Source organism: Gadus morhua, chromosome 18 (genome assembly GCF_902167405.1).
Source record: "Gadus morhua chromosome 18, gadMor3.0, whole genome shotgun sequence".
NCBI classification, from domain to species: domain Eukaryota; kingdom Metazoa; phylum Chordata; class Actinopteri; order Gadiformes; family Gadidae; genus Gadus; species Gadus morhua.
In genome coordinates this window covers 3,280,756-3,308,737 of record NC_044065.1, presented here as the reverse complement: position 1 = coordinate 3,308,737, position 27,982 = coordinate 3,280,756, and the positions used below count along the sequence as shown (strand labels likewise).

The window sequence follows — 27,982 nt, the reverse complement described above, 5'->3', positions numbered from 1 at the left end:
GTTTTACACCGAACACAAGTTTTAGCCACTGGGGGACCACAGGCAGGCTAGGGGAACTCACATTTATGTTAGAAAACCTCATAAAGTGAGATTTTCATGCCATGGCACCTTTAACATTATGCTTGATGAACAATTACAAATCATAAACAGGTATCTGTAATAACTGAACATGTTGACTTGTTGGAACACACTGTGACACCTTTATTAAAACAGCAGTATTTCAAATGTTAAAATACACAAATGTATATGATCCTCAATTGAAAAGGCTTGAATTTGGACTAGTGTTGAAAAACAATCATTTAGTATAATCAGATCTCTGGTCTTTCGCTGCCCACGGTGCGCTCCGATGCTGCTGCTGTGGAACTCTGCGTAAATTGCATTTGCCTCCTCTTTTCCACGGACAACTTTGGTTTGACAGGCAGTAGAGGTCGCCTTGCGACACACATAATACAGTTCATTGTCTGTGAAATTATAGAAAATTACTATACGACAAAGACATGTAGTTTAGAACATTCTAAAACAAATTAACATTATAGAATAGTTAAGTAACCTATAATATAGTTTAGTATAGTGTAATAGCCAATTAACCTTTTGTTTGCCTTTGTGTTTAATTTGATGTATCAACTCAATTCTTCCAGAGCAACACTCAGAGTAACACTCAACACTCAACGGTCAATACGTTTCTCAGACTTTGCAAACAAGAAATAGGAGGGGGGTGATGAATATGGCAGGCTAAATTGGCTGGATATTGAATATATCCAGTACCGTATTTTCCGGACTATACGTCGCTCCCGAGTATTAGTCGCATCAGTCAAAAAATACTCCATGACGAGGAAAAAAAACATACATACGTCGCATCGGTGTATAAGTCGCATTTATTTTTAAACATTTAAACAAGAACGTTTAGTCTGGAGAGACTGAATAAAATTGCAATAGCAATATAGGCTATATATAAACATAACAAGCCAAAAAGTTAATGAAGACATGAAGGCATGGAGACGCAACTGCACCGTTGATAAGCCCCGGCCAGCAGCACGCTGTTCAATGACCCATCTGTGGACTCGTTCCTCCAGCTCTGGCCATCGGGCTTTCAGCCCCCGGTTAGCTTTCTTTGTTTTTTTCATCGCAATTAGAGTTTCTTCGGCTTTTCGCCAGTCCCGGACAAGTTTTTCACTCACCCCAAACTTTCTTTCTGTTGCTCGATTGCCGTTTTCGGCTGCATACTTTATAATCTGCAGTTTAAATTGTGCAGTAGGCCTATAGCTTTTTCTTTTTGGCGGCATTTTATTTTGTGTTCTCTTTTGTTTTGTCTACGGTCTAGTTTATTTATAATTTATTCGGTGGTGCAGTAGGCTTGCAGCGTTCAGTTGTAGGCCTAATGAATGACGGTGCCATCTTGCGGCCGAAGATTATGTACGCACAATTTTGGTATATAAGTCGCTTCGAAATATAAGTCGCAGGGCAAGCCAAACTACAAAAAAAACGCGACTTATAGTCCGGAAAATACGGTACATATATTCAATACATCCAAAATATATATTGGATATATTCAATATATATTGAATATATCCAATACCCTTCACAGGCCGATGGCGAGGCTGTGCTCAATGAGTCTGTAGGAAAGGATTTCCTTAGTTTTGGATCAGTCACAGTTGTGCTTTCTAAAGCTACCAAGACGTGGTCAAAATGAATATGAGTAAATAACATTAGGCATATGCATGTATTACTTATAAACTATTACGTATTTAAGTGCTCTCGTAGTTCATTATCGTGAATGTTATAGCGTACATGGGTCGTCGGAGGTTCCATTGCGATGTTTTCTCCTTAAAACTTATAACCTAAAATATGCCATCGCTTTCTGTGATAAGTTGCTCAACTTGTGATGTTCTGATATAATATAAACACTAATTTTGTCAAAATTAGTGACTACAAAAGGAAGAGCGCCTCGAACAAAATGAAAATATGGGGCGTTGACAATAAGCGAATGCGCGTTCACACGAAGGGGGGTTGTAATATGCGGGGGGGTCGAGGTTCGGCACAACACCGGCCGGAGAAACACTCACCTTGACTTTACCGTGGCTCACGGAGTCCTTAGTATAATTTTCGGTTTCCTCACGTTGGGCACAGACCCACAAGGTTTTCCGTAGTTCAATGAATAAACGCCTTATTGGGCGATATGTGGGTGCGTTTATGTTTGTGTACATGTGTGTGTGTTTATATAGATTCATAAACGATGTGTGTAGGCGGGTGTTTGTGTGTTTATTTCTATGTACATATGTATCTGTGTGTGTTCATTTCTGTATACGTGTGTGCGTGTGTGCATAGATTCATGAATGATGAATGTGTGTGTGTGTGTTTGTGTTTTATGTTTGTGTCCACATGTGTGTTTGTGTGTGTGTTTCTATGTTCCTGTGTGTCTGGTGTGTTTGGCTATAATGGACACAGAGACACTGAGTAACCGGGCTTATCTAACCTAAACCCAGGGAGGAGGTCCTCCTGGGTGAAGGTGGCCTGGTAAGTGTGGAGAAGCGTCAGTGTGTCTGAGGACCCTCCTACACCTGGGGACACTCCGTAGAAAGACAGAGTGCCAGAGTTCTGGTCCAGATACACTCCTACTCTGCTAGAGACCGGGGAGTTGGAACGTACGACTGTGTAAACACCGTTGTGATAGGCAGCGTAACTAGCACCATTACAAACAAGAATCCAGGACTTGTTGTTCATTCCAAGCGAGCAGTCATTACCTTCTCCTCTCCTTCCGATTCCTCTGTATGTCACTCCTATATCAACATGTCCTTCCCAATCTACCTCCCAGTAACAGCGGCCAGTCAGAGCCTCTCTACACAACACATGGGAGCGGGAGTCAAATCTCTCTGGGTGATCCGGATACGACTGGTTCTCTTCAACCAGCGTCGCCTTTCTGTTGTCCTCAGACAGAGAGAGTCCTCTGAAGGCTGTGTTTGGGTCCAGGGTGAGTTCACAGGCATCTGACGGGAAAAATAGACATGATTAGGCTGCTAAACCATTATTATTAATTATCATCATCATCATCCTCTTCATCATTATTTTAATAAACAGCATCAACCGCTCTAGTCTAATATAAGACGAAATACATGCATCATTCAAAATATGTTATTATGATTATTATGTGCTATGTCTAATGTTATTAGCTGAATCATAACAAAATTATTATTATTATTATTATAATAGCGACAAGATAATAGTATAATTTCTTAGTTGAATATAATATATTCAATATATTCAATTTACTTTTTGAATATAAAATAGACTTTAGAATGTAATTATGATTAATAGTATCCTGATTATTATGGTGTTATGTCTAATTTTGTACAATCATCAGTCATGATATAATCAAAGTAATTATGTAAATTTTTACATCTGTAAGATACATAATTTTAACCATCATCTTCATTCCCAGAAGGATCTGAATAAACGGACGTCACCTCCTGCTGTGTCGATGGACGATTTCAATATTAAGTTTGTGTTGTGATGAATCATACAAACACTTACACTTCTGTACAGCTGGTTTCAGCCTGCACACTCCACCGTGCTCCACACTGGGGGGGGGGAACAAAGGGAGCGCAGCATGTTAAAACATTCCTCTTCATCATCTGCTGTCTCATCACTTTCTATACAACATGAGTTACAGCTGCCTTTTCAAACCCCTTCATCTAGCAGCGGGTTGAATCGTTGTAGGAGACTTTGTCCCTGAGTGGTGAGCTGTCCTCCCCATACCTGAGACTGTCCAGTCTCCAGCGTGGATCCTCCAGTCCAGCAGAGAGCAGCGCAGCTCCAGAGTCTCCTGGGTGATTGTAGCTCAGGTCCAGCTCTCTCAGATGGGAGGGGTTGGAGATCAGAGCGGAGGCCAGAGAAGCACAGCCTTCCTGTGTGACCAGGCAGCCAGACAAGCTACACACACACACACACACACACACACACACACACACACACACACACACACACACACACACACACACACACACACACACACACACACACACACTATTTATTCTATCTGAATTAAAATAGTTAAATTATACTTTATTGATACTTTACTGAAACAAAGCAGTATCGCTCCATCTGAGATCAGGAAGAGGAAATGAAGATAACATCATAACAGACAGCAGAACTTACTACACTTGGAAGTGAAAGATTTTCTTAAACAGAGTTCTCAATAATAACTCAAACAAGACCAAAAAATTGCACACGAGCACCGCTCACACCAAACTAATGTGATGTTAATTAATGACATCTTTAAATGTTCATCTTGATGTGAATATTAATCAAACCATCTTCTATTATAGTGGTGAGTTTGCATTATATTCAAATCACAGCACGGCTATAGCCTCATCACCATGTCTACACTAATGACAACTCCTCAGATTTACATAACATGTAGAGTTGATAACATACAGACAGCAAACCCTGACCCCCACATCGGCCAGCTTTCTGTCAGCTAGAATAAACATAAACAATAAACAAGACAGCAAAAATAAACAACTCCCCTTTAAATTAACACAATGTTTTTATCTTCATGAAATCCTCGTCCTCTAAAGTTCTGTTCCTCCTCTGGCCTCTCATCCTCCTATCTGTGGTCCACTGACAAGGTGACCACAGCCTACAAATGAATAATGATGCTGAATCTGAAGGGGAGCTTAGACATGCGTCGTCTGTTCTTTTAGATTACAGCCCACCTAGTCCTGGATCCTCCCTACATATTAAACAAACCCAGAGACACATTTTACCCTAACCCTGACCTGAGAGTTTCCAGTGTACAGTGTGGACTCCCCAGTCCAGCAGAGAGCAGCTTCACTCCTGGATCCTTCAGATCATTGGTACTCAGGTCCAGCTCTTTCAGACTAGAGGAGTTGGAGCTGAGAGCTGAGGCCAGAGCTTCACAGCATCTCTCTGACAGCTGACAGCCATTCAGCCTTCACACAAAATGAATAAAAAATGTTAGGAACCGTGATTAAATGTTTGATTAGACTTTTCTGATAGTTTTACAAATGATTATACATTGGATCTTCACATTTTAGTTATATACAGTGTTGGGAACATTACTTTAAAAAAGAAATTACGGTAGTTATAGTTACTCACTACTTCCAAAAAGTAACTGAGTTAGTAACTGAATTACTCTAATAAAAGTAACTAGTTACCAGGGAAAGTAACTATTTTTATTACTGAAAAAAAAAATAAGTTACCACATGTCAAGGAATTTGGATTTTGGATTTGGATCTTTTAAATGGTTGAACTGCCCATTAGAGTTCCTGATATACTTCCAACTGAATTTTAATTTTCTTGGTTGCAAAGGCTGTGGAACATCTGCCGAATACTACAGAAAATGCCAACTTTTCATCGGATTGCTCCGGACTCGCCATTTCTGCTGCTTAATCGAATCAGTTTGGTGTGTGTGTGTGCGGCGTGCGTGCACTGGCTTGTGTGTAAAAACACTGGATTGGCTACCATGAAACATGACCCTGCCCTAGCCTATCATAATCGCTTATCTCGTTGTTTTTACCAACCGGTCTCCTCCCGAGCAGTTTGTGTGTGGAGCCAGGGGTGCGTTCGGATTACGCAGTTCAATTCAATCAATTAATAGCAACGCACCACATTTAAGCTACAATAACGGTAACGGCGTTGTAACGACGGAAACAGTAATTAGTTAGATTACCCCGTTACTGAAATAACGGCGTTACCTAACGCCATTCTTTTAAACAGCGTTATAACAAACACTGGTTATATATTATGCTAACAAACAAGGGGGTCGATTTGTGTGGGGACCAGGGGACGTGTCCCCACCAATGTCAAATAACGACTGAAATGTCCCCACCAATATTCAAGTTGAAACTAAAAGAAAAGCGCCTCATGCGGTACCCAAAGGGTTAAATTCCCACTTTGGTACCGCCTCCCGACATACGTCTTCTTTTTTACACTGGCCAGCCGTTTCGGTCACGGCTTCTCTTAAAGGAAAGTTCCTCTGCTTCTGTCACGTATATCGCATCATCTCTCCCTATCTTGGTTTAATGCGCTTGCGTCACCTTCTCTACCATGATGGTCAGCAGCTCGCGGTTTTCACTGTCTTATCTGGTTATCACTTGCTTGCTACATCCTATATAATCCAGATAACCCAACAGACACACGCACGCACGCAAAACCAGGTCACTATTCATCAGCGTATGAATTTGTGGAAAATAGTGAAATGGCAATTATAAAAACAACAATAGGCTATGCAATAGTATTGTGTAGACTTCAATAGAATGAGTACATGCCCTTCTCCAGCTAGAACTACTCATGTTGATATCGCTGCGTTGTCTCTGTCTAGACAAAGCAGCAACACCTCTACCCAAGCTACCCCCCCTGTATCATAAATATGTATTTATATATTTATTTATATTTATATTTATATGTAAATAAAACGGTATCATAATAATACTTTTATAGTAGGATGTATGGTAACCCTTCCTTTTACACTCCCCTAATTACTAGGTATTTACCCGGTAAATATATGGTAAATCATGGTGTATTACTGGGTAATTACCACTGGTAATAAGAAGGTAAATACAGAGGAATTACAGCTAAAGTACTAAGTAAAACCTCCACTATTACCCATCAACTCAACTTAGGGTGCACTCACACTAGGCCATCTGGCCGGGGCCGTGACCGTGGCCGTTTTCACACCTAACCGTGCTCAAATCTGCCAGTGTGAGTGTGGCCAGTCTGGCCAGGCCGGGCCAATTTGGCCACTTGGGAGAGGTGTGCTGCTACGGTCCGGGCCGCTACGGTACAGATGCTAATGAGCCGACACGCACACGCACGGCTACGCAACCTGAGCTGGATGACGTATAGTCCATGCGACGACCACGGACATAATAAAGGCGACGAGCCTTCTTTCCCATTAAACGGTAAACATATATCCAAATAAGCAACAGACTCAGCAAAGTGCGAACTGTGTTCTCTGTGTTGTTGTCCATTGTTGTTAGAACTCCAGCTAGAAGCCCCACACACACACACACACAGACAGACAGCCCCACACACACACACACACACACACAGACAGCCCCACACACACACACACACACACACACACAGACAGCCCCACACACACACACACACACACACACACACACACACACACACACACACACACACACACAGACGGCTACGGCCAGATGGCCTAGTGTGAGTGCACCCTAAGTACTGTGTAGTTGTAACTGTTTTAGGTTGGTAATAATTCAGATATTATTGTGTACTTCCTAGGAAATTAGGCAACCAATTCTTAGAAACACATATTAATTCAAGTTACAATTGTAGTTATCCAAGGTTTGTATTGGTAACAGCCCGATTTTAATGATGTACTGTAAAAGGAAGCCTCGTTTGTTTCCATGGTATTACCAGGTTCTTACCATATAATTTGTAATAGATACATTCCATTGTCCATGCAGTAAACTGGAACTTGTACCATGTAAGTTCTGCAACGCTACTAAGTAAAACATGACAATTTACCCAGTAAGTAAGCTGAAATTGTACTCTAAAAAGGAAGCCTTTTTGTTTCCATGGTATTACTAGGTTCTTACCACAGAATTTGTAGTAGATTATTCCCTTTTCCATGCAATCAACACAAACTTGTACCATATATGTTCTGCAACGTCGGTCACCAGTAGTTAAGCACTTTCATTTTAGTTATAAAACCCCAAACTGCTGTTGATGAAAGGCATATTAAAATTAAACAAAAAGAAAGGCTTATCTTACAAACAATGCATATCTCACAAACAGTCACTGAACACAAAAACGGACAAAGAGCCCTCCACATCAACTCAATTTAAATGTTACCGATGCTGTTTTGATAAAACATTGCATTCAATTCAAACAACTCTGACATTTTGTTTAAAACCTATAACACACAACTTATTAAATATCCGGATTTAATCGGGCTCTGTCCCATAAATAGTTAATAGGATGGGAAGGGACAGGCTCTGTTAGCCCCCTGTTGTATGTTGAGGACAGTTTAGGACACCGTATCGCGAAAAATCACAAAGACATGTGGTTGCTATCTATAGCTGTGCAACAACGTCATCTAAGTTCTGGCTGCAACCTGTTTTAGGGACTGTCTACAAATTACACTCACAGACTGGTGCCAGAAAAGTTGGCATGGAATTGTTTCAGGAAATAAATCACACAAATATATTGCATTATAGTTAATCAGAATGTCAGGTGTTGAAAATCCTATTCGACCAATAAAAGTTGAAAACCACAGTTTGTGTTTTGGCTTGTTTTGCAAAACGGCATTCGAAACACCAGGGTATTGGCTCGAGATATGTAATACTAATACACACAGGACAAAGAACAGTGTTGGCAGTTTAACACTTGTCTTGACATCAGCAAAGTTTACCAGACAAACAATGCCAGACTGTAAAGGGGTTACGAAAGGAAACGAGGTACTGAGCATCAGCCTTTTGAAGAAGAGCAAGGGCTGCTGGTAGCATATGTTATGCTGCATTAAAAAAATAAGAAAAAAAGCGCCCAGAGGAGAATTGCATCTGCCAGATCCTGACGGGGTCATCCCTATGTTCCCCGGGTCCTATGTTCCCCGGGTCCTAAGTTCCCTGGGTCCTATGTTCCCCGCTCGGGGAACCTAGGTTCCCCATTTTTCCCAAAAAGGGTCCTATGTTCCCCTGTAGCAATACATGCCGGGGAGCATAGGACCCTTATTCTGGAAAAGGGTCCTATGTTCCCCGCAATCTATCATCTTTAAAAATGTTAAACTTGTCATCGCACATTCGCGTGATGACAGCCAATCAGCTTTCAATAGCGTGGCCACTGAGTGACATGTGTAACGTAACAGCCAATCAGCGTTCAACCGGCCAACTCAGTGCAGTGCAGTCCGGGGATGAACTGCAGCATGGAGGAGAAAGTGATTGTTGCCGTTTGCGTCTCCCGGAGCTCTATATAGTATATAACAGTCATACTCAAGTAGCGGCCCGCGGGCCTTTTGTGGCCCGCGGGGTGTCTATTAATGGCCCTCGAGCTGTTTTGAAAAGTTTTTTTAATTATAAAAAAAAAAAAAAAAAAAAATCGTGCTGGGCGCTCTTATTTTGAAACCGCGCGCCGCGATCTCAATACGAGGCTGGGGGTTGCAACGATAAACAGATAGCACTCCAGCCCACAGACCGCTCCAGCCCTCCCAAACTCGAGGCAGACAGTCCATCTCAGCAGCAGTCAAGGCCGATTAAGGGTCGTTTTAGACGCAGAGACGTAAGCACGTAATTTACACAAGGGACTTGTTTTAGACAAGTTTTGATTTACGGTTCCTTTAAGGTTCCTTAAGGATTGCGCGTGTTGCAAGGGGATTCTCCGCCAGAACAGTAGGGGGAGCAACGAACGAATCTGTGGGCGTGGAAGTGGAAATCGCTGGCTTGTTTATATTTATAATTATCATAATTCGTTCTTGTGTTTTCTTCTTCTCCTTCTTCAAAATTCTTCATTCGCTTCTGTCACGGCCTTTTAAAAATGGCTCTATTATGCTGTAAAACCGGAAATGTGAGACTCCTGAAAGGATGTGGTTAGCTGGCCAATCACAGTCTTTGCGAGCTGCGTAGGGCCGTAGTGTTTTAGTCGCATAGTCAGGAATTTTGGCTGACGCACTTAAGCACTTAAGGGGGGATATTTTACCGCGCAAGGGGGGGTTATGTAACTTACGTGCTTACGCGTTACGTCTAAAACAGAGCATATATCGGCCTCAGTCACACGTATACCGACCGGCCCCTTGAGTCACTGAAAAAAATTTTTGTGGCCCCTCATCATTTCTACTTGAGTACCCCTGGTATATAATATAAGATAATTATATAGATAATATCACGGCCAAAAGCTCAGTGCGCCTCCGGATGGCCGTAGCGCGGGGAGCTCTCGTAGGGATTGGGCTTCTCGGGGTTTGTTTACCGGCGTATGAATAGACTGCGTCAGGTTCTCCGACGTCTCTCCCTCTTCCACAAAAGGTAAAGACATGCAATGGTGGTTATCTCGGCCGGAATTTAGCCGTAATGGTGGAAAACGTAACATACTGGGGAACATAGGACCCTTTTTTGGAAAAAGGGTCCTATGTTCCCTGGTCGCATACATATCGGGGAACATAGGACCCGGGGAACATAGACACGCTCCCATCCTGACCACCAGTAAACACTCACGAAGGACCAATGTAGACTTCACTCGTTCGATACGGTGTCCTAAACTGTCCTCAACATACTACACCCGTAATGTAGTGCAATTGTGTTGATAAATCCTATTAAGTGGTAACCAAAACCGGATGATTACTTGTATCTGCTGCGGCAGCAAGCTCGGCTAGAGCTGCTCTTTAGCATCGCGCTAACCGGGGCTAACAGAGCCTGTCCCTTCCCGTCCTATTAACTGTATTTATGGGACAGAGCCCGATTAAATCCCGATATTTTAATAAGTTGAGTGTTATAGGTTTTAAACAACATGTCTGAGTTGTTTGAATGATAGAAGCTCCGCTAGCTCGATGCTAAAACGCTAACTGGAGCTAACAGCCTTTCCCCTCCCGTCCTTTTAACTGTATTTATCGCATTCGTTATGCCTTTTTTTCTTTTAAATATGGCCAAAGGACCAGCACAATGGCCAGAGGACCAGCATCCTTTCTTAACTGGCAAACAAAACAATCTTTGAGTTTTACATGTTCTAGAAATGTTCATTAATTGACAGTCCTAATGTTTATTTTCTTGTCTTCTGATACTTTATTACAGTATGGAAGGGGCGATTTGGAGATACCTGGTCAGGCCTTGGTCAGCCTGCAAATCCAAGGTGTGGAGACTGCAGGGAAACTGCACAGAGAGGACACTAAAGAGCCATCTCTCATTCATTGAGTGGACTCATTGGGCCTAAAACATTTTTTTGTTTGGTTCCGGTTTCCGACCGACCCTGTCGATACATGTGCGACCCAAATTATTTTATGAGCTTTATAAAAAATAAAAATAAAACTTTTTTTAAAAATTTTTTTATGCAAACTATAATTACGTTTTGGTACAGCACCTCTTCATTCTGTACAAGGATGAGCGAATTTTCTCGTTTTTAAATGAAAACCACCTACCTATCATTCACTGCCACTGGATAAAATAAAATAAAAAAATAAAATAAATTCCCTACCTACCCATGACCTCAACTGACAACCAACAGGAACCAAACTTTTTTCTTTTTTAGGCCTTGGTTTGCGAATGACCACAAAGATGCTCCCATAGGCAGATAGATGGCTGCTTGGCATTCACCACTTATTCAAATAGTAGAGGTTGAAGCAGCCTGCGTTTTGGTCACTTGCCATAACACCGTCATGTGTTTTATCAAAACTCAATCAGTAACCTTTAAATTGAGTTGATGTGGACGGCTCTATGTCCGATTTTTTCAGTGTTCAGTGCCTGTTTGTGAGATATGCATTGTTTGGAAGATAAGCCTTTGGTTTTGTTTAATTTTAATATGCCTTTCATCAAAAGTGGTTTGGGGTTTTATAACTAAAATTAAAGTGCTCAGAACATATATGGTACAAGTTTGTGTTGATTGCATGGAAAAGGGAGTAACCAGTTACAACTTATATGGTAAGAGCCTGGTAATAACATGGATACAAACAAGGCTTCCTTTTACAGTACAGTTTCAGCTTACTTACTGGGTAAATTGTCATGTTTTACTTAGTAACGTTGCAGAAGGTACATGGTACAAGTTCCAGTTTACTGCATGGACAATGGAATATATCTATTACAAATATGGTAAGAACCTGGTAATAATTCCAATTTGTATTTACTTTCTTATTACCAGTGGTAATTACCCAGTAATACACAATGATTTACCATTTATTTACCGGGTAAATACCTATTAATTAGGGGACTGTAAAAGGAAGGGTTACCGTATGTTTCGTGTGTGGTGAGCAAATAAAGGCAACTCTCGGGGTCATGCGATGTATGGGGCACGGGAGTTTTGGGATAACTTTTCAACTTTTTCATTTTCGCATGCCACACAAACAACAAGTTGTAATGTGTCTCATGGTACCACTCAAATAAATGTGGTCAGCAAAGGTACTGAGTTATTAGCTGATATAGTTTGACCTCATTTAGTAGTGATTGTCAAACCATTGAAAATTGTGGTTTAACTGTTTGCACATTGAGTAAAACTGACCTGAGAGTTTCCAGTGTACAGTGTGGACTCCCCAGTCCAGCAGAGAGCAGCTTCACTCCTGAATCCTTCAGATCATTGTTACTCAGGTCCAGCTCTCTCAGACGAGAGGAGTTGAGGCTGAGAACTGAGGCCAGAGCTTCACAGCATCTCTCTGACAGCTGACAGCGTTTCAGCCTTCACACACAATAAACAGAACACGTTAGAAACTGAGATTAAAAGTGCTTAAAACATCCAACTAGTTCACAGGAGAAACATGGTGTAGCTAACGAACACCACAGGGCCGCCATGGGGCCAACGCTGGAGGGGAGTACGTCCAGTGATGCTAGCGCCTCGGCTCTCCTCGCTGCTATCAGGGATCAGGGAAGTGAGCTACAGGAGATTCAGCAGTCGCCTGATGGCCTTGTAGGGATCCTGAACTCTGTGTAAACAGAGTCAGACCTAACGAAGTGGAGGACTGCAGAGCTAAGTAGGGCCTTAAACTATCTCTATCAATCTCCAGGCTTCCTTCTTTAAAGGAGCATTTCACCGGTGGAGGCATGAATATGTATTGAAATTGGGTCATATATGTATTCGAATAATAAAATAAAATTCTACTTTGGTGAAGTCTTGACCGAGAAAAGGCAGAAAGTGACTTTTTGGCGCTTGTGGATTGAAGACAACAACTCCCACCATGCACCACGATGCACAGCTTCGCTGGCCACTCCCGCTGCTGATCTAGATCTGCGCCTATCGGACACCTCGCTGTTCCATCTACCAAGCTGATACCACAAGACTGCTTGAAAATCATTTCACACAGCATTTCTAGTGAAGAGTATTAGTTGGTGAACTCAGTGAATTAGTCCTACTAGAACTCAGTGAATTAGTCCTAGTACAGTTTTATCAACAGCCTCTGTTAGCTTAGCTTCAGACGCTGTGGATGTTAGTTTCTGCTGGTGAAGTCCCACCCACTGGCACTGCTCTAATAGGTCCGTAGCGTCAGTGGGTCCCACCCCCTAAAGGGGGGTGGGACTAGTGCTTGTAGTCTTACGAGAATCCTCCCCTCTTACACTTCCTATTTACTTCTACGCAGAAATCGTCATATTGCGTCATCTTAAACAGGAAGTGTTGGAGATCGATACGGATCTCTCCAGTCTCTCCAGAAAATAAGGGAATGATGCACGACCATTCAAAAATATGTGTGGGTTACTAACGATACAAAGCTTAATGGAAATGGGTTAAGTTTGGGTTAAGACTATTGATTTCATAATTCACCTTGATCACTTATGTCCCTGCTTGTTTATATTGTGTTATATATGTATCGCTGTTTGTTCATTGTTCATTGTTATTGTCTTGTATGTATGCACCTTATTCACCAAGCCAAATTCCTGGTTGGTGTAAAACTCTTCTTGGCGATTAAATCCTTTCTGATTCTGATAATTCAACCTTTCATCATATTGCTTAAGCACATTTAAAAAAGCCTAAAACATTAAGGGCACTTGCCCTTCCCGTCTTCAAACACCTTTACCAGGCATCAAAACCAAGGACTATGAAACCTATCTGAGGTTCTGCATCTCTAAATATTCAATTGTTTTATGTTGCCCTGTATTCCTACATATCCAATTGTTTTATGTTGCCCTGTATTCCTACATATCCAATTGTTTTATGTTCTGAGTTCCTACATATTCAATCGTTTTATGTTGCTCGGTTTTCCTACACATTCAATCGTTTTGTGTTGTTCTGTATTCCTACATATTCAATCGCTTCATGTTATATATCTCTACATAATCAATCGTTTTATGTTCTGCATCTATATATATTCAATCCGTATTATGTTGCTCTTTATTTCTCCATATTGTTCTGTACTTCTAAATCTTAAATTGTTTAACCTTGTTCTGTATTCTTGAAATTGAAATTCTGAAGATAAAATATATTTAACGAATATATGTAAAAAACGATAACAAAACAAAAACCTTATACAGTCAAGGCAACATAAAATAGAAATTGTTGAGTTCTGCCTATGAAAATCACACATTTAATTTATTCAAACTGATAACCTTAGATGGATGCAAATACTGCGACTTAATTTCTTAACCAACACTGTCCTGTTAACAGGGGATTGTGGGAAGGCACTATTATCATATTTTGTGAGTATATTTGGAAAGTTGCAACGGCAAATTTGGGATAATTTTTCGCATCCCACATAAACAAGGTGTAATATGTCCAATTGCACCACTCTGATACATGTGGTCATCAAAGATACTGAGTTATTAGCTGATATAGTTTGACGTCATTTAGGAATGATTCTCAAACCAGGGGGCAGTAATCAAAGTCTTCTGAAACAGAACCTTGTGGTTTAACTGTTGCACTTTGAGTAAAACTGACCTGAGAGTTTCCAAAGTACAATGTGAATTCCTTAGTCCAGTAGAGAGCAGCTTCACTCCTGAATCCTGCAGATCATTGGTACTCAGGTCCAGCTCTCTTAGATTAGAGGAGTTGGAGATGAGAACTGAGGCCAGAGCTTCACAGCATCTCTCTGACAGCGAACAGCCATTTAGCCTTCACACAAAAAACCGAAAATGTTGGGAACCGTAATTATATGTTTTATAAGACTTTTCTGATGGTTTAACAAATGATTAGACATTAGATCTTAACATTTTTGTTAAATATTAGTTGTAAAATGTTGAAACTAACAATACCAATAACTGTGTTGTAGTCATTAAAAACGAACATAATATTACTTTTATAGAAGTATGTATATTGTTTTGTGTGTATCATAAAACATGTTATAAGTGTGCCTACCGATATGTTTTGTATGTTACTTTAACCTTTATATTCTAGCATTATGTATATTGTGTTGTGCATATTGTAATACATCCTATAAGTGAACCTACAGAGATGTTTTGGAGGCTTTGATCACTGGCAGCAGCCCCAGAAGACCCTCCTCAGAAGCAGAGTATTTCTTCAGGTAAAACACGTCCAGCTCCACTTCTGATGTCAGTAAGATGAAGACCAGAGCTGACCACTGAGCAGGGGAGAGAGATTCTCTGGAGATACTTCCTGATGTCAGGTACAGTTGGATCTCCTCCACTAGAGAACGGTCATTCAGCTCATTCAGACAGTGGAACAGATTGATGCTTCTCTCTTGAGAGAGATCCCCACCTATCTTCTGCTTGATGTAATGGACTATTTGGGTATTGCTCCGTGACCTTCTTCCTGTCTTTCCCGGCAGAACTTTTTTAGTGAGATTGCCCAGTAATGTACTTCCTCTTGGTCCCAGCAGACCTTGTAGTAGCTTCTGATTGGTCTCTAGAGAGAGGCCCAGGAGGAAGCGGAGAAACAAGTCCAGGTGTCCGTTCTCACTCTGTAAGGACTTGTTCACAGCACTCTGGTAGAGGAGGAGGAGTTCATCTTCCCTGGAGGTTGGCTGTTCTTCTGAGAGCAGATTGACACCAGTGTTGATGCAGGACAGAAAGACATGAAGGGCAGCCAGAAACTCCTGGATGCTCAGATGGACAAAGCAGAACACCTTATCCTGGGACAGCCCACACTCCTCTTTAAAGATCTGGGTGAACACTCCTGAGTACACTGAGGCTGCTCTGATATTGATGCCACACTCTGCCAAGTCTGCCTCGTAGAAGATCAGCTGACCTTTCTCCAGCTGGTTAAAAGCCAGTTTCCCCAGAGAAACAATGATCTCCCTGCTCTCCGAACTCCACTGTGGATCAGTTTCAGCTCTCCCATGATACTTCCTGTCCCCCTGTATGGACTGAACCCTCAGGAAGTGGCTGTACATCTGAGTCACGGTCTTGGGCACCTCTTCTCCTCTCTGGGATGTTTTGAAAAAGTCCTCCAGAACTGTGGCAGTGATCCAACAGAAAACTGGGATGTGACACATGATGTGGAGGCTTCGAGATTTCTTGACGTGAGAGATGATTGTGCTGGCCAGTGTCCCCTCTCTGAATCTCTTCCTGAAGTACACCTCCTTCTGTGCGTCATTGAACCCTCTCACCTCTGTCACCATGTCAACACACGCAGCAGGGATCTGATTGGCTGCCGCAGGACGTGTGGTTATCCAGATGCGAGCAGAGGGAAGCAGGACTCCCCTGATGATGTTTGTCAGCAACACGTCTACTGAGGTCGGCTCTGTGATCTCAGTCCAGATCGGGTTGTTCTGGAAGTCCAGAGGAAGTCGACACTCATCCAGACCATCCAAGATGAAGACTACTTGGTCATGGTCGTATCTGTAGATTCCTGATTCTTTGGTTTCAACAGAAAACTGATGCAGAAGTTCCACTAAGGTAAACTCTTTCCCTTTCAGCAAATTCAGCTCTCTGAAAGTGAGGAGAAATGTGAAGTCTATGTCTTGGTTTGCTTTGCCTTCAGCCCAGTCCAGAGTGAACTTGTGTGTTAAGACGGTTTTACCAATGCCAGCCACTCCGGTTGTCATTATTGTTCTGATTGGTTTATCTCGTCCAGGTAAGGGTTTAAAGATGTCTTCACATCTAATTGGTGTTTGCTCATTGGCTGGCTTCCTGGAAGCCTTTTCAATCAGTCTGACCTCATGTTCCTTGTTTACCTCTCCACTTCCTCTCTCTGTGATCAAGAGCTCTGTGTAGATCTCATTCAGAGGTCTTTGCTCTCCTGCTTTTGCGATTCCCTCAAACACACACTGGAACTTCTTCTTCAGATGAGACTTCAGTTTACGTTGGCACTGGACAGCAGCATCTCCTAAATCACAAACCAGAAGACACATGCTATACAGGACTGGTGTAATGAAGTAAGTATTCTAAATCCTACTTCATATGGATCTCATAACTTTGTTAGTAGTGCTATCATTGTTGAGTATCAGCAGAAAGTGACTTCCTAACCTCATATAAAACGATAGTGGTGCATCTCTTCCACTGAGTTATTCTGCCGTTGATCTGTAGTGTAATGTTTAACATTCTTTAACCTAATACCCCCACCCTACATATCTGGATCAAACCATTTAACTTGATGCCCCCACAATAACGTACATATCTGGATCAAACCATTCAACCTGATACCCCAACAATGACGCAACATATTTGGATCAAACCATTCACCTAATACCACAACAATAACCCTACATATCTGGATCAAACCATTTAACCTATATATGAGTATCTTACCACTCCACAGCTTGTCGGCCAGTTCATCCTGGTTCATCTCTATCAGGCAGAGCTTTGTGATGTCTACCACTCCCTTTATGGCGCGCCTCCTCTGCTCCTCGTTCTTACCATCCTCCTCCTCTTCCCTCTGACTCTCTGAGCATTGTGGGTAATCCGAGAAGAGATCCCTCCAGAGCTTCTTTAGCTCCTTGTCTAGAAATGTATGTGCGTTCTCCTCCGCCCCCTGGAAAAGAACAATCAAGGAGTACTTTACTTTGAACTAACTGACGACATCAGAAGCATCTGTCCTAGATTAACGTCTCGCTGGTCTAAAGAGGGAAGCCTGGAGACTATTAGCACCACAAGAGATGCTTTCAATGCTCATGTAGAGCAGGGGCACCACTAAAGATTGTGGACCCTATGAAAGAATATAATGGGCCTCCAACCTAGCCATCCCATCAGCCTAGAAAACCCATTTGACCACCCATAGATTGATAGATGCTTATTGCTTATTGCTTATTACCGAATACCGCTGTCATTGACCATTGATGCATGAATGTCAGAGGTACATGAGTGGCATCTCTCATTCCTGTTGTTTAAGGCAAAAAGGCTTTCCTCAAAAGAGATTCAGAGAACTTCAGTGGAATTTTACATTTTGGTCAATATGTTTCCAAAGTTTATCAGACGCCAGTATAGAGCCACACTTGCTCTAAACACCTCAGTAAAATGTGACAGAAAAGACACAGACCGTCTTCAGACCCTGCTATTACTTTCACCACTAGGGGTCAGTATTCACAGACCTACCCTGGCTGTATAGTAGTTAAGTAGAAGAAAACTAGCGTAGGCCTTGCTGCTGCAAACTTCCTCAGTAAACAGACTTCCCGGTTCATCCAACTTTGTCCTTCATTTATTGACTCATATATATACTAGTGCTGTCAGTTTAACGCGTTATTAACGGCGTTAACGAAAACCAATTTTAACGGCGTTCATTTTTTTATCATGCGATTAGTCTCGCAAAGCCAGACCAAACTACAGCAAGTAGAATGGTCTGGAACCACGCTACCTCGAGCCGTCTCTCCGTGGGGAAACTGGGCGGGCCTGTTTTTATTTCTTTAAACCAATCACAATCGTCTAGGGCGGGGCTAAGCCCGGGAAGCAGCAGCGGTGTCCATGCAAAATAGTGCCGGGGGGAAATGCCAGCAACCGGAAGGGGAGGAGTAGCGGTGAAATCCGACACTAGGCAGTAGACGCTGTCCACTTCCGTTCAGCCAGACTATCATGCGATTAACGCTCCTTTGGCTTGGCAAACGTTGTCGTTTTTTCACCTGCTGTCTAGCAACAACTAGTCACGTTAGAAAAACTACAACACCATGCCGGATCTAGCTACACCGGAAACAAAACAACAAGCATGCCGCACAAACTTGTTGGGGCAAGCAAGGATACGAGCGGCTGAAAAACTCCTTAAAAGTGTGTGTGTGTGTTTGTGTGTCACTCTGTTCGAGCCTGAACAAGAGTTCAATGTTGTCATTAGCGGTTACGTCTTTCTGACCAATCGCAGTTCAAGGCCCACCTGGGCTGTACCACTTCGGGAGGGGCCGCTCAGTTACTCCCCTCTAGACAAAATCGACTTGGTTGCGACGTCGACAGTTTTTGAGTGCTGAGTCTGTTGAGTGAGTTAGGTTGCGGGCGCACAGCTCAGGCTTCCGGACGGCGCTGCAAGTAACTTTTATAAAAGCAATATTGTTATCCTGCAGTAATCAGCCCGACAGCCCTGAAACGTTAACGACCCACCGGGAATTCTCCTGAATCGCCCGATTACCAGTCCGCCAACCGTGTGTTTGTGTGTGTGTGTAGGCATTATTCGATAGCCTGGTAATGTGTAAAGGCCGTATGGTAGGAATATTCATACTGGTTTAAATAATAAATGTTATAGTATTGCCCATCTTTGCTGAGCCAGAGTTGTGTTCGAAAGTTCAGTGATTGAAACAAATAAAAGCCTGGGCTATTGAAGTTTTACGGTAGGTCTACCACTGTCATGTAACTCCTCGATGTCAGGTGGACCGGGTTGAATTCACTGCGGGTCTCTCCTCAACTATGGACAGTAACTATGACATTAATGTGATTGATCGCAATTAAATATCTTAATCGCGATTAAATATCTTAATCGCTTGACAGCTCTAATATATATATATGAATTTCATGTTTGAGGAATAACTATTATTTATAAAATGGCGTTTCCACCGCCAAAAGTGGGCATGACCCGGACTGAACCGCACTGAGCCGTAATCGTTTTGCCTGAAAGGGTGCCGTAAAGTTCGAGCTACACATGTCCTCCATTGATTGGTCGACAGAATCGTCCCATATATTAAAATACGCATAACACAATATACATAATGTTAGAATCGTCACACACGGGAGACAAAAAAAAAAAAAAAAAAAAAAACAGTAGCTGCAAGGTATTATTCTCGACAATGGACATGTCGCGTAAAACGTCAGCTTGGGCGAACAATGAGGTGGAGATTTTCGTCTGCATTCTTGGCGAGGAAGACGTGCAGAGGGAGCTTGATGGAGCAGTGAGGTACGAGAAGGTCTTCCAGCTGGTTTCTGGTCGAATGGTGATTGCGGGTTACGAGAAGACCACAGCTATTTTTACTTGCCATTCCGGTGATTACATTTTTTGTTTAAAGTAATTTGTTAAGTAAGCTATTGTTGCAGTTGGCCTGACTGAGACTTAATTTGTGTAACTTTCAGGTGAGGAACCTCGCTACCAGGAAGTGCCTGACTCTGCCTTTCAAGAGGACGAAGACATGGGGTCAAGCCGTTGTATGAGCCCAACTGAATGTTCAGCGCCACCATCTAGGACATCTACACCAGTCCCAGCGGAGCCTGATGCCCTTTGCAACACCACCAACCCCACCTATCCACTGCCTTTTGCCTTTGGTAAGTCCTAACAATCACGTTGCTACACATTTTGTTTACAAAATTACATTTTTCACGTTGTTCACTTTATATGATGAAGGTTGAGCTACATCGAATCACACCTACATTTCCACATTTGAGTTACTGGAAATAGAGTGAAATGATGCATTCTGTGTACCTGCATATCAGTATCATATATCAACAATTTGTATGATGTCCACTATTCCTTTCTGTTGTACGTTACAGCCAAAAGAAGTAGGGCCAGTGATGTTGCAGGGAGCATACAAGATATGCAGGCATCCGATGAGAGGCGGCAGGGACCGTAGACTCCGGGTCGCTCAAGAGGAGGCCCTACAGGATTCCATCGATGCTAGACGGCATAAGGATGAACGAGCAAGGCAGCAGATGGCGCAAGTTGCAGCATTCAATGCAGCCTTCCTCCAAACCTTCAGCCAGATGGTGCAGGTGTTTGGACACCGCGACCCTGTGCCATGATCCAGATATTCAGGGCCTGAGCCTCTGAACCTTATTTCCTTTGTGTGAAGAGTTTTTTTTAATGTTTTAATATTTAAATCTGTAAATAATTATTCCTGTATTTTTACTGTTAAATAAAAAATAATATTAAAGCAGGAGTTGGTTTCTATACATTTTCCATATACACATTTGATGGTCACCTTGAAGTTGAGTTTACACACTCGCGTATTATATAGGAATAAATTACTGGTTCTGCGCTGTAAAATCAATACATCATAACAGCCTATTGCAGTGTTATTTTTAATGCAGTAGCACATTTGATTTTAGTCAAGTCTCCAAACCACTAGTCACTAGGGGTGGGAAAAATAATCGATTCTTCGATGCATCGCGATTCTAGCTCGAACAATTCTGTCTCGATGCAGATAAATTAATAATCTGAATAAAAAAAAAGAAAAATTAGAACTTTTTTCATTTATTTTTTTGCCTGCTGCAACATTCTGTTCGCCAGAGAGGGATAATTTTTTGTCATTTTAAAATCATTGAATTTATCTTCAGTGTGTATTGGCCAATCTGATTTGTCTTGACACGATTGCGATTCAGCCTACGCATAGCATGCGTGTAAACTCACAGCCAGACACAAGAACTCCTTCTGATTCAAGAGCAGCTTTTCCTTTAATGACAAAAGAAAGATTAGAAAGAAAATAAAACTGAAACCTATTTTTTGCATGCTTCCATATTGTGTTATAATGCAAGCTGCATTGACTATTGCATTGTTCATAGAAAGTCGTATTTGTGACAAAAGCTTTCGCTCTTATGAAATGTTAGATAAGTTAATTCATCTGTTGATATCTTTAATGATCATCACAAAAGTAGGAAGTGATTAGCAAACTCTGAGTAGCAAACCCAGATGTATATATATATTTTTGAAAATCACGCATGGAAATGTACATAAAAAAAATTGTTGCATCGAGATGCATCGATAATCGCTTCAGAATCGAAATAGTTGACCTAATAATCGGAATCGAATCGTGAGGTGCCAAGAGATTCCCACCCCTACTAGTCACCCTCAACTCACTTTTTTTTTAAATAGCATCAATTGTAATCTACATGGAAATATAGCATCCACTCATATTTTGAAAAAATATGTAGAGTCAGATTTCAGCAAAGGTTTTTATATTTAAAATATATGCATGTACAAAACTGCAAACTGGTCAAAAACTTGAATCTTCATTTATATTTCAGGCATGAAAATGGGTCAGGGGGGAAAAAGGTGAGAAGGATATTATCCCTCTAGGCCCTAGGGGGATCCGGGGGCATGTTCCCCCGGAAGAAAAAATTGAATATTCCATATTTTTAAGCATCAATCTGATGCATTTTGAGATGCATTTTTTGCCAACCTGGGGAGAGCTGGAGAAACTTAAATTCAGCCATGAGTCAAAAATATTATGGCCTCCTTACTAAGTATTATGAAAGACATTTCATGCCAGCCTGTCACTGGGTCTAACATTTACAGTATATGAGGCACAATGTGGCAAGGGCTTAATGCATATGGCTTAATGCATATGCAGATGGTGGACATGCTGTAACTTAACTTGTCTACTCTTCCATCATGACTGACAGCCAATACAATGTTATGTAATTCAGATTTTAATACATTTGATTGGCAAGGATATCCTAAATCACACAATACAGTGGTTTCCAGCATTATCAAAACATGAAACACTTTTCAAGGGATAGTGATATATTATTTTAAATCTGTTCAGGTCAACATAGAAAAGGAACACAATCAATCTTGTTATGTACAAAATACTGAATGAAAGGGAGAGGAAACGGATGTCCTTGTGATACTCTAGTTACAGCTGAAACACTCCCTCCTGAGACACAGTTCGTAATACTCTCAGAACCAGATCTCATTCTGATGGTGGACTGGATCCTGCTCTGGTCAGCACGAGTGAAGCGAACTGCTTGTAAACCAATCAGGTCCCTTTTGGCACACGCACCTGTTCGCAGTTCAAGCCGCGTCCACACAGGCGAAAACTATCAGTTTTCGTTTTATGCGGTTCAGGAATATCTCTGTAAAGACGGAATCATTGCGAAACCGCATCAAGCTGTAGAAACGCTGTAGTACACATTCCAGGACCATAAGGGGCGCTGCTTCTGCTACAGAACACCAGCAAAAGAAAGAAAGAAGAGGCGAGCCATCATGCGCATAAAGCCTGTGCGCTGTTTATAAACCTACCCTTCTGGTAAAGCTTCGCAGTGGATCTAAATAGATTTGGACCCCGTCCACAGGGGCAAAAACGATATTTTCCCCTTCCTGTTTCTCTGATGCGTTTCAGGAATGTCTCCGTAAAGACGGACTCATTGCGAGCTGTAGAAACGCTGTAGTAAATATTCAAAAAAAGTGGAGCGCATCAAACCTGCGCGCATCCAGCCTGCGCCCTGTATACAAACATTCAGTCGAGGAGGAGATTAAACCTTTTAAATTGAGCAGAAATACTTTTTAATGTACAGTTAGTAATTCAATGTACAAAGGGGCTGTATTTAGAGCTAAAAAAAGAATACAAATAAAAAATTCAACGCAACTCTAACGTCGCTCAGCTGTTGGTGGGGACGATGACGTCATCGTTTGCGTATCAGGCACCCACACAAATCCTAACACGAAACCGCATAGGTCCAGATATATTTAGAACCACCCAGGGACATGGTTTCATAAAAGTGCGGTTTCGGGCACCGGATCCGCTGGATCCGTCGGCCGAAACGCACAAGACTTATGCGTTTTTTACCAAAAAATTAGGCTCTATGTGGACGGGGCCTAATCTCTGGGGCTAGATCAGACGAGTGGAAGACGAGACCCAATCACTGCCGCTGAGAGACTCTTTGAGCACTAGTGATTGTGTCTCGCCCCCCTAAATATTTTCTCATCGAATCAACACAATTCACGTAGGTCACCTATTTTGGTTTCAAAACGGCGAATTTCGCCGAAAGGCGAGTGATTCTCATGCCTGATATTTAACTGTTCAAATAGCTCATCACACCCTCTCTGACTTCCCTAGCCTCTTCTACTGCCCCCTGTGTAAGTGGCACCATAGGCTCTGCTGCCACAGCTGCAGGAATGTTCAATTCCGTCTGGTAGTCCACTGCATGTTTCTGACAAAGGTTATGGAGGGCACAGCAAGCCACAAACATCGTTTGGCCAGTTCGATGCTGCTATCATTCCTTTTCAAAAGGCAATGCCACCTCCCCATAAGTCTTCAAATGCATTCTCCACCACAAAACGTGCCCTGCAGACTCCTTTATTATACAGCTGTTGTTCTTTACTCAACAGGCCGGTGTCAGGGAATGCTTTGAGTCCCCCAGAATGTAATGACCCGCATTTACCCGGGAAATGTTCCTGGTACAGGCTGGGAAAAGTCTTCCACGCTCCACTAATTCCCAAATTGTGGACCGTCTCAAATCTCGAGCGTCATGCATACTCCCAGGCATTCCTGCATACACTCTCCAAAGCAGTCCTTTTCCATCCACAACACCTTGAAGGATGATGGAATGCCATCCTTTTCTACTGAAGTAGTCAACGTGGCTCTCCTGTGGGACTGTAATGGGTATGTGTGACCCATCAATGGTACCAACACGCTGTGGAAGGCCCCTCCTCTGCTCAATGTCGACTGCAATGTCTTTGAGTTTTTCCTGGTCAGGAAAACCTATCATTTCTGGAGCCAACAACTTGCAGGCAGCATCGCGGAACTCTTGCAAACATCGACAAACAGTCGTTGTGCTCACACCGAGAAGACGTCCTATGCTGCTGTATTCAGAGTTGGTTGCCAGCTTCCACAGTGCGATGGCAACTCTTTCCTTTAGGGGAACACACAGGCAAAACTTTGTGCCTCTGCAGCGCTGAATGCATCTTGTTACAGAGGTACAGGAATGTTTCTACTGACATCGTGAAGTTATCCGGCCACTGTCTGTTGGTGAATTCTGGAACACTCGATTCCAACCAGTTACTGGCTCGGCTGAAAGTCTGAATTGTTGGCCTGCGGCTAAGAATGTGCAACAGCTGAAGCATCTGAAAGACAAATAACAAACAAAATTTAACATACAAATGTATTGCTTGTGTTGCAGAGGTGTAATGAAGCTATAAGTAATGACTAATGAAACTATAATTACTTATAAGGAGGTGGGATTAACGAAGTTAGTTTGAGGCAGTTGTGCTTTACTTTTCTATCCATGTTACTTTATACCTGTACTCAACAACAATTCATTAGGAAATATTCTACTCTTTACTCGCTCATTCATCAGATTGTTAAAGTTACTTGGACAAATGCGATTTATCAACGCGACAATATGGACTTTATAAGATATGGTATTGCTCCTCGTTTAAGGGAAACGTTTTGCAATGCAATGCAGGTTAGGCTGTTGTAGAGAATCTATGACTGACAAACAAGACAATATGTTTTTTAGCAATAGCATGTTTGATGAAGTACATTGTTACACACGTGAATAACTTTTTTCTTACCCGTATGCGTCGTCGCCTTTGTCTGGTCAATGGGTGGCTTTTCTCAGTTGCATCGTGAATGAGCTCCAAAACATTGTTTTTTTCGGCTGCCCTTGTCCTTATCTTTTCAGCCTCCAAACTCTCATCAAACAAAGCTTTCAGTCTTAAGTTGATTAACTGCCATATCAAAACCATAAAGGCCAGGGGTCTCATTTATAAAACTGTGCGTGGGATCGTTACTAAAAGTGTACGTACGCCCAAAAGCCAAGTTTTGCGTGCGCCAAAAAATATTCGGATTTATAAAACCCTGCGTACGCACACCGTACGCAATCTTTGCTTTATAAATCTTGTTCGGCGGTCACGGGATTGGGATCGCCAACAACAAAAAGCAGAGTGAGTGGCTGCAGCAGTGAACTCTATCAGTAGCACGGAGCGCACAGTCCCAGAATTAAAAAAGAAGTGGTCTGACATAAAGGTACATATTTTTATGTACCAATAAATTGTTATGGTCCGTAAAGACCCTATCCCTCCGAATCCTTCCATTTGCATGGTCCGCCAGAAGTGCCATATGGTGCAGCATTACCACGGCGCTCACCCCTGTATTTATAGGGTTACGGTAATAAGACTGACAGAGAACACCTTGGATAATCAGTTTGTAATCACCCACGTAAAATGTTCTTGAACATAACCCCTTTTTAATGCCTGATTTGTCATGAAAGCATCAAGAGTAACGGACAACGATTGTGATGAGGAGTGTGGCTTGGTTTCCACACTTGGGATTTAATTGACATTTGATTATGTGTTTAGGCAAGGCAAGGCAACTTTATTTATATAGCACTTTTCATACACAAGGCAGACTCAAAGTGCTTCACATATAAACAGTGTCATACAATTAAATAAAATAATAGGTAAGTAAAAGAAAAACATATGCAAAAATATGTTTACAGTGTCACATAAAAATATTATGTTATTGACACATGTTGGACAGATGCTTTATTCCATGCAGTCGCGCCGTCAGTGGAGAGTATGGAGTGACGGGATTAAATATAGAGAATTTTTTTTATTTATATTCTACAGAGATGTTTCTGGAGTTATAACTGAGAAATAACGCAGTTGACTTAAATCATTCTGATTACATAGATTTAACGCATGATACGGGTTGAAATTAAATTTATGAAGGGCGATGATAAAACATAATCGTTCTTCTCACTCTACAATTCTTCTGTCTGACTTCAGTTCACCACCACATCATCTGTGTCGCCAATTCTCCTTTTCCTCCAAACCATGCGTACGCATGGGTCTGAGTTTGCTTAGGGCTGCGCACATTTTCCAGTCAAGTTGTTTTTTTATAGATCACAACCTTGGCGTGGAAAGTCACGCACTCCAATTTCAGCCCCGTTTTGTGCGTACGCAATGGTTATAAATGAGACCCCAGGAACTGTTGCTGGATGACTTCCATGGTAGTTCTTGGTTTAATGTGTCGCGTTCTTCTTTTCCATTGTTTTTATTGAGCAGGCTACACTGTGTCGCGTTGCTATGATGTCACGATGTTAACGTAGCTGCCGACATCGACATCCGGCCTATCCGGCCGAACCAAACCAAACCGCACCCTCCGGTGCGGTTTGGTTATATTCGGTTCGCCATAAGATTCTATGATTCACTAGGTAGCTACGTGTTAATGGGCACTAAAGGAAGGTGAATAAAAATTTCCTTGGATAAACTGGGTGACAAACTGTTGGCCCTTTTCATCCCTCTCAGCTTTCTGTTTCTGATTCCCGGACTTCTACCTCAACGACGACGAGTCAAACTACTGACAGTCTGTTTTCCGTCTGTTCTGCTTGTAAGCGCACCGAGTGGAAGATTCTGTGCTGAAAACTGGATCCACGTAAGACTGAACCATGCAATAAAGAGGGAGAGGTTAAATATACAGACTGTTCTGAACATTTAGCCAAACATATAGAAACAAACTCCTTGTCTGTTTCAATAGATACAATCTTAATTTGAAATATTTTAACTTAATTAAGATGATAATAATATAAATTAAAGCTGCAAGCAGCATTTTACGGCTGGCAAGCCTTAAGCCGACCAATTAGACCCTGTCAGACCATTAAGACCCTGACAGGCCCTTAAAACCCTGACACAGACCAATAAGACCCTGTCAGGCCATTCAGACCCTGAAAGACTATTAAGACCCTGACGCAGACAATTAAGAACATTTTTGTTTGCATACGATAGCCTCGGCTTGGATCTGTTGATGGGCAAACAAAATTTCATGACCGTATGTCAAAAGGCTGGGGAAGTCGTAAATCTATCCAAATAAAGTCAGGGGTTCTTGAAAGTTTGCATTTTTGGACTGTTGCTATAGCGCCACCTTTGGGCCATCAGTGAAATATTTGTTCTCTGTTAATCTTGAGTCAGCCTCTACAGCTGTATCAAGTTTCACAAAAAGCGTGCGAGTGGTTTAGGCTGTGTATGTCAAACGTGGCGGAATAATAATAATAAAAATAATAATAAAAAAATAAATAATAATAATAATAAAACTAACAATTACTATATGTTGCCTTCGCCCTTTCTGCTTGGCACCCTAATTATTATAATAATATTAATAATAATATTAGTGTTCTCTGAGTGGCCCCTGTCACTGATTGGCCCTTGGAATTGTACCTGCACCCCCCCATCCCCTTACAGTGCCCCTGTTTAGAGCTGAAGTCAAATGTCTTGCTTCATTTACACACCTTGATCAGCTCTGCTTGATGCTGCTGTACAGACTGAGCACTGGTAACCTTTGACCTCTCCTGGG

At 41.9% G+C, this 27,982-nt stretch overlaps 1 protein-coding gene across 1 annotated transcript; it reads right to left on the bottom strand.

Annotated features, from left to right (window-relative positions):
* Positions 1–180: 180 nt before the first annotated feature.
* LOC115531181 (NLR family CARD domain-containing protein 3) lies at positions 181–27,965 on the bottom strand. Its single transcript, XM_030340295.1, has 7 exons — positions 27,918–27,965; positions 17,319–17,541; positions 15,060–16,896; positions 12,190–12,363; positions 3,754–3,927; positions 3,529–3,575; positions 181–2,984 (listed from the first exon to the last, which is right to left on the bottom strand). The coding sequence occupies exons 2-7, from the start codon at positions 17,353–17,355 to the stop codon at positions 2,431–2,433; spliced, it is 2,823 nt and encodes a 940-aa protein (XP_030196155.1). The 5' UTR covers positions 17,356–17,541; positions 27,918–27,965; the 3' UTR covers positions 181–2,430.
* Between the last annotated feature and the right edge of the window lie 17 nt (positions 27,966–27,982).

Bases quoted from the DNA above. Each gene is read 5' to 3' on its own strand.
- LOC115531181 (XM_030340295.1), bottom strand. From the start codon at position 17,355: ATGAACCAGGATGAACTGGCCGACAAGCTGTGGAGTG. The intron at 3,928-12,189 runs GTCAGTTTTACT...GTGTGTGTGTAG, and splicing joins TGTACACTGGAAACTCTCAG to CTTGTCTGGCTGCCTGGTCA. The intron at 3,576-3,753 runs GTATGGGGAGGA...CCCCCCCCCCAG, and splicing joins TGGAGACTGGACAGTCTCAG to TGTGGAGCACGGTGGAGTGT.